Source organism: Corticium candelabrum, chromosome 20 (genome assembly GCF_963422355.1).
Source record: "Corticium candelabrum chromosome 20, ooCorCand1.1, whole genome shotgun sequence".
Classification (NCBI taxonomy): Eukaryota; Metazoa; Porifera; class Homoscleromorpha; order Homosclerophorida; family Plakinidae; genus Corticium; species Corticium candelabrum.
In genome coordinates, this window is record NC_085104.1 from 1085816 (window position 1) to 1093315 (window position 7500).

The 7500-nt window shown below is 39.7% G+C and overlaps 2 protein-coding genes across 2 annotated transcripts in view; both read left to right on the forward strand.

The window, feature by feature from the left end:
- Positions 1–2952, forward strand: part of LOC134195503 (prolyl endopeptidase-like) — an 11887-nt gene extending 8935 nt beyond the window's left edge. Inside the window, exons 15-21 of the mRNA XM_062664531.1 lie at positions 1260–1376; positions 1490–1585; positions 1856–1903; positions 1956–2009; positions 2064–2220; positions 2282–2350; positions 2702–2952. Coding sequence (XP_062520515.1) covers positions 1260–1376; positions 1490–1585; positions 1856–1903; positions 1956–2009; positions 2064–2220; positions 2282–2350; positions 2702–2767 — 607 coding nt within the window. The 3' untranslated portion in view covers positions 2768–2952. The remainder of the gene's footprint in view (positions 1–1259; positions 1377–1489; positions 1586–1855; positions 1904–1955; positions 2010–2063; positions 2221–2281; positions 2351–2701) is intronic.
- A 2200-nt stretch (positions 2953–5152) lies between these two features.
- LOC134196033 (uncharacterized) lies at positions 5153–6689 on the forward strand. Its single transcript, XM_062665114.1, has 5 exons — positions 5153–5521; positions 5591–5640; positions 6147–6236; positions 6292–6413; positions 6638–6689. Exons 1-5 carry the CDS (start codon positions 5170–5172, stop codon positions 6687–6689), a joined length of 666 nt encoding a protein of 221 aa, XP_062521098.1. The 5' UTR covers positions 5153–5169.
- Positions 6690–7500: the final 811 nt, after the last annotated feature.

Genomic DNA, 7500 nt, shown 5'->3' on the forward strand with positions numbered 1-7500 from the left:
AGTTGAAAAACGGTTGCAGAGCAAATCCGCCAACCGTCTGCCCGGTGGTAGCCTAGCAAGTAAACGAGTGTTGCTACATTAATATCAACATCATTGCCATACTAACAATTTCACCTGCTGCATCCGTATCGTTTGCATTCTTTGCATGTATTGTTGAGTCAGTTGAGCACGCCTCTCCTCCTTACGTTGGGCAAGAGCAACGTAGAGAGGCTTGCTGATAATGATTCGACCGTTCATTTCGGTCACTGCTTTTGTTGCCTCTTCGGGAGACGAAAAGCACACGAAGCCAAAACCATGAGAACGACCTTGCTCGTCCGTCATCACCTACAAGCAATAAGAGAGTTCACTTAGACTATTGCAATAGTCTAGTGTATTGTGAGATGCATTCCTCCAATACAATAGTCTAATGTATTGTGAGATGCATCCCTCCAATACAATAGTCTAGTGTATTGTGAGATGCATCCCTCCAGTACAATAGCCTAGTGTATTGTGAGATGCATTCCTCCAATACAATAGTCTAATGTATTGTGAGATGCATCCCTCCAATACAATAGTCTAGTCGATTATGACAGATTACGTAGGAGATGGAAGCCTAGAGCGTGCTGACGTCAACGTTCCCGCGGCTGCGTTTAATTAATTGTTGCTGCAGACATGCAGATTTCACAAATAGCAACAACTCTAGCTGTAGTCTTCAAGTTGTTCTCTACGAAACAAGAGAAGCTAATGAGATAGGATTGCACTGCTTGCATACCAGTCTGGTCTTTAGTGAAGCATTTAAGAAACCAAATCCAGTCTTTAGATAGCCGATTTCTGGCTACGCGGCACACAGTCACATCAAAGCCTGTTCACCAGACCCCGTTTCGCTCGGAAAGATGACGCGGCAGAAGGGGGTCTGGCTACGCGAGACTAAGATGCATCCCTCCAATACAATAGTCTAGTGTATTGTGAGATGCATTCCTCCAATACAATAGTCTAATGTATTGTGAGATGCATCCATCCAATACAATAGTCTAGTGTATTGTGAGATGCATCCCTCCAACACAATAGTTTAGTGTATTGTGAGATGCATCCCTCCAACACAATAGTCTAATGTATTGTGAGATGCATCCCTCCAATACAATAGTCTAGTTTATTGTGAGATGCATCCCTCCAATACAATAGTCTAATGTATTGTGAGATGCATCCCTCCAATACAATAGTCTAGTGTATTGGGAAATGCATCTTTTTAATTCAGTTGTCTGATAGATTTGTAATTATAGTGAGTATGGTGAGACATGGCACAAGGCTGGTATGCTAGCAAACAAGCAAAACGTTTTTGATGATTTTCAGTCTGCCGCAGAATATCTCATTGAACATAAGTACTCATCAGCAGACAAGTGAGAACACAACTGCAAGTAGAAAACGTGCTCTAATTGACTATTGATACCAATTAGTTATTCTAGATTAAAAGATTAAAATAGGCAAGTTACTGTATTATGTCTTGCTACAGAATGATAATTAGTGGTGGCTCGAATGGAGGTCTCTTGGTTGCTGCTTGCTCTAATCAAAGACCAGATCTTTTCAAGTGTGCGATAGCACATGTTGGGTGAGAAAACAAAAATTACAATAAGACAATTTGTTTCTGACAATAATTTACCGTTGTATTGGAGGGATGCATCTCTCAATACACTAGACTATTGTATTGGAGGGATGCATTTCACAATACACTAGACTATTGTATTGGAGGGATGCATCTTAATAATACACTAGACTATTGTATTGGAGGGATGCATCTCACAATACACTAGACTATTGTATTAGAGGGATGCATCTCATAATACACTAGACTATTGTTGTTTACGTTTTGTTTCTGCAGAGTGATGGACATGCTTCGGTTTCATAAGTTTACAATCGGCCATGCATGGTACATCGATCTCATTACAACTAATATTTGGACCAACCAATAATTTTTATAGGACAACAGATTACGGCTGTGCTGACAAACCAGACAACTTCAAGTACCTCATAAAGTATCAACCAGTTGATATCAATTTTATTTTTATTAATTAGAATTTATGTGTTAGATATTCTCCACTTCACAATGTATCAGTTGGTGTGCATGATGCACAATACCCTGCTGCATTGTTACTGACTGCTGATCATGACGATCGAGTCGTTCCATTGCATTCGCTGAAGTTGATAGCCACGTTGCAGCATACATTAGGAAATTCTGAGAAACAGGTTTAATGAGTCAGCTTATTGTGATACGTAGTTGTATTGTTGTGTTGTGTTTTTTGTTTAGGTCAATCCATTGATGATTTTGGTTGATATGAAATCGGGGCATGGAGCCGGCAAACCAACAGCCAAAGTTGTATGTGAAACAAGCGTGTGTATTTGTTATTTCTATTGTGTGTGTGTGTGTGTGTGTGTGTGTGTTTATTTTTGTTTGTGCTTTGTTTGTCTGTCTGTCTGTTTGTCTGTCTGTTTATCTGTCTCTTTGTCTGTCTGGTTGTGTGTCTGTTTGTCTGTCTGTCTGTTTGTTTATTTGTCTGTTTATTCGTCTGTTCGTCTGTCTGTTTGTCTGTCTCTTTGTCTGTTTCTTTGTCTGTCTGTTTGTCTGTCTGTCTCTTTGTCTGTCTGTTTATCTGTCTTTGTCTGTCTGTTTGCCAATTTATTTGTTTACGTTTCTGTTTTAATTTTTATTTACCACACGTGTCTTCAGATTGATGAAAATTCGGACGTCAATGCATTTGTAAGTCGTGTTGTTGGCATTGAGTGGACAGAATGACGTAACTGAGCAGAGTCCTTCTCAATGTGTCTCTGAAATGAATAACCAAACTTCTTATTTATTGCTTTGTTTTGAGTGTTGGAACTCATAATGCGATAATTACATGCACATTTGTGTGGCTAGCAGTCATAGCATTGAGCAGTGAAACAATATTGTGTGCGACCCACATTGACTATTTGCTGAAAGGATGTTGTCATGCTGTACTGTAGTGGAGTTTGTGCAGCACGAATTTTTCAATTTGCATTGAAAGTTTTTATTTATTAATTAACTGGCATTTAATTATTACTTTAATAATTAATAAATTAATTAGTTAATTAATATTTATTAGTTATTAGTTGATATATATATTCAAAAGAGGAAACGTTTGTATCATTATGTTTAATAAATCTGAAGTACCAGTATATTTGATAAAATTAATTATTATATTTGATTAGCATGTAGATACGGTGTATAAATAATTACCCGGTTCATGGTTTGGCGTGTACATGCAGGTGTTGTACATGTTGTGTGATAAAAGATATTCTTATGTTATACACAGAAGGTGCGATAAGACACAACTCTGGATCTCATCTTCTATGTACACAATAATAATGCTTTGTCTATCACATTACAGAAAATAAAAGTATTATTGATAAATTTATTATTGGTATTATCAATTGTTATTAGTATGCATTTTAGGTATATTTTTAGCACTAGTTGAATATACGATAATATATCAATATAATTGTTGATATTAATGCTAATATTTTATAATATATAAAACAATTGTTGATAGTAATGCTAATATTTTATAATATATTAAACAAGTGTTGATATTAATGCTAATATTTTATATAAAACAATTGTTGATATTAATGCTAATATTTTATAATATATAAAACAATTGTTGATAGTAATGCTAATATTTTATAATATATTAAACAAGTGTTGATATTAATGCTAATATTTTATATAAAACAATTGTTGATATTAATGCTAATATTTTATAATAGTGTGACATAAGACCTATGGTCTGAACAGTTTTCCGTCGGTAAATACACAAACTACCCACCTACCTACCATTAACCTACCTACCAACCTACCTACCAACCTACCTACCAGTAACCTACCTACCAACCTACCTACCAACCTACCTACCAGTAACCTACCTACCAACCTACCTACCAACCTACCTACCTACCTACCAACCTACCTACCCACCTACCTACCAACCTACCTACCCACCTACCTACCAGTAACCTACCCACCCACCTACCTACCCACCCACCTACCTACCCACCCACCTACCTACCCACCCACCTACCTACCCACCCACCTACCTACCCACCCACCTACCTACCCACCCACCTACCTACCCACCCACCTACCTACCCACCCACCTACCTACCCACCCACCTACCTACCCACCCACCTACCTACCCACCCACCTACCTACCCACCCACCTACCTACCCACCCACCTACCTACCCACCCACCCACCTACCTACCCACCTACCTACCCACCCACCTACCTACCCACCTACCTACCCACCCACCTACCTACCCACCTACCTACCTACCTACCTACCTACCCACCTACCCACCTACTACCTACCTACCTACCTACCTACCTACCTACCTACCTACCCACGTGCACCTACCTACATACCTACCTACTACCCACCTACATACCTACCTACTACCCACCTACATACCTACCTACTACCCACCTACCTACCTACCTACTACCCACCTACCTACCTACCTACCTATCTACCCACCCACCTACCTATCCACCCACCTACCTATCCACCCACCTACCTATCCACCCACCTACCTACCCACCCACCTACCTACCCACCCACCTACCTACCCACCCACCTACCTATCCACCCACCTACCTATCCACCTACCTATCCACCCACCTACCTATCCACCCACCTACCTACTCACCCACCTACCTACTCACCCACCTACCTACTCACCCACCTACCTACTCACCCACCTACCTACCGACTACCTACCTACCTACCCACGTGCACCTACCTACCTACCCACGTGCACCTACCTACCTACCCACCTACCTACCTACCCACCTACCTACCTACCTACCCACCTACCTATCTACCCACCTACCCACCTACCTACCTACCCACCTACCTACCTACCCACCTACCCACCTACCCACCTACCTATTAGACGTCATTGTGCTAGAAAATTTGATATCCAATAAATCTACGTACCTACCTTTTCTTGCTGTGACATTTCCCTCTAACTACCATGACAGTTGGCAATACACAGCATGTATCTGCATGTTCTAATTGTATGCATGTCACCCACAAATTCCAGATGCTTAATTAATTAGGAATCACATCACCTCCCCTTAATCCTCACGTGCAAGTCTCCGCCTCCTATCATCCACAATGAATCGCCACTCCGATTTCTCTCCAACAAAGAGTACCGAAAACCCTCTCTATGGAGGCAACCAGACCGATGAAGATGGGTCGACGGTCAAAAGCTACAGGATGTATAACAATGCTTTGTATAGCAAAGGGAATGAGAGTTCGAGTAGCCAGCTGGGTGTCAGTCTAACAGGAGAAGAAACTGTCAATCAGGACAATATCTATAGCAGCATTGAAAGAAAAGTCAGCAACCGTTTTCCACTGCTTTCTTTGCTGCTATCAGTTGTCGCACTGATTGGTGTTGTGGTGGCAATTGCATTAGCTGCAACTCGATCCAACTGTGGCTGCTCTCCGACAAGCAGTGAGCTCATTAGTGAGTCAAGATATTTTTAGTGCATGTGAGTGGTGGTTAATTAGATACAATCTTGTTTTATGGTTTAAGGTTCAGCTGCTGCAGCATACAGCGCTGCCATGGGAACTACTGGCTTACAGGTATGTGACCTTGGACTGATTTTTTATACATACATACATACATACATACATACATACATACATACATACATACATACATACATAGATACATAGATACATACATATAGATACATACATACATGGATACATACATAGATACATACATATAGATACATACATACATACATGGATACATACATAGATACATACATATAGATACATACATGGATACATACATAGATACATACATACACACATACATAGATACATACATATAGATACATACATACATACATGGATACATACATAGATACATACATATAGATACATACATGGATACATACATAGATACATACATACACACATACATAGATACATACATATAGATACATACATACATGGATACATACATATAGATACATACATACATGGATACATACATAGATACATACACAAATACATACATAAATACATATGTACTTATTACCTTAATTACCATTTTTGCTTTTTTGTTTGATAAATGACAGGAATTAGAAACAAATGTGACGTACCTAATGTCGTCTGTTCAGCAATTACAAAGAGACTTCAAATTCTCTTTGGATGATACTAGAACAGAGGTTGCTAAGCATGTTGTCTTAATTAACTCGACTCGTGATTCATTTGCTTGTGTAGTTGGCTGTGAATAATTGGTATGCTGCTGATTTACAACAGAATATGTCTATTTTGTCATCGAAACTGAATGACTTACGTGGCGTTGTTGATGATTTGTTGAAGTCCAAGTTGGTATGTAAACGGTTTTTTCAGATACACACACACACACACACACACACACACACACACACACACACACACACACACACACACACACACACACACACACACACACACACACACACGTACACGTACACGCGCGCGCGCGCGCGCGCACACACACACACACACACACACACACACACACACACACACACACACACACACACAAAATTGTAGAAGCAGTTTCAACATCAATGTGTAATAGGCCCTCAACAGTTCTGTTGTCCAACTTGACAAAGGCCTCCAGTCACACTTGACGGTCACTATGCAAAAGGTAGACTGTTCTATAGTAGTCTATTGTTGATGACATATACGATTGTTATGTTCATGATGTTATGACGCTGAGCAGTTCAAAGATTATGATCATAGTACTGAGGAATTACAACAAAATACATCGATGATATCGTCAACTCTAGGTGGTTTACAGTTTGCTATGTTGACTCTAAACAAGTCGGTAAGAAAGTAGCAACACTGGTGAATTAATGAACTTGTGTGTGTGTGTGTGTGTGTGTGTGTGTGTGTGTGTGTGTGTGTGTCCGTCCTTTTGTCTGTCTGTCTGTCTATCTGTCTGTCAATACATATATTTTCAAACATTGAACTATTATACACCATCTAAGCAAAGCAACTAAACACTACCCAAGCCAATAGGGCTTGGTTCTACGTACAACTATTTATGTTTATGTTGCCGTCTCTTGAAACAATCTTCTTTATTTTTCTGTCAATCACTCTGTCTGTCTGTCTGTCTGTCTGTCTGTCTGTCTGTCTGTCTGTGTCTCTGTCTGTTTGTCTGTCTGTCTGTATGTATGTATGTATGTCTGTTTGTTGTTTGTATGTCTGGTTGCATGTGTGTGGCAATGTTTTCACAACTTATCTCTAACAGGTGACGTCTATCCCAGCTGGACAAATCTGTGGCAGCGACACAAAACAAGAGATATTATTGTCTGCAAGTCAGCACCGATTTCTTTCTACAAAAGTTATCTCAGAGACTAATTGCTAATTTTTTATTTTACTGATAGACCAAATAATCAAACTTTGGGAACCAAACACAACCTCGGCCTTTTCAGAGAA

Coding starts and splice junctions, on each gene's coding strand:
- LOC134196033 (XM_062665114.1), top strand. CDS start 5,170: ATGAATCGCCACTCCGATTTCTCTCCAACAAAGAGTACCGAAAACCCT. Junction 5,522..5,590: donor GACAAGCAGTGAGCTCATTA/GTGAGTCAAGAT, acceptor TTATGGTTTAAG/GTTCAGCTGCTGCAGCATAC. Junction 5,641..6,146: donor TGGGAACTACTGGCTTACAG/GTATGTGACCTT, acceptor GATAAATGACAG/GAATTAGAAACAAATGTGAC.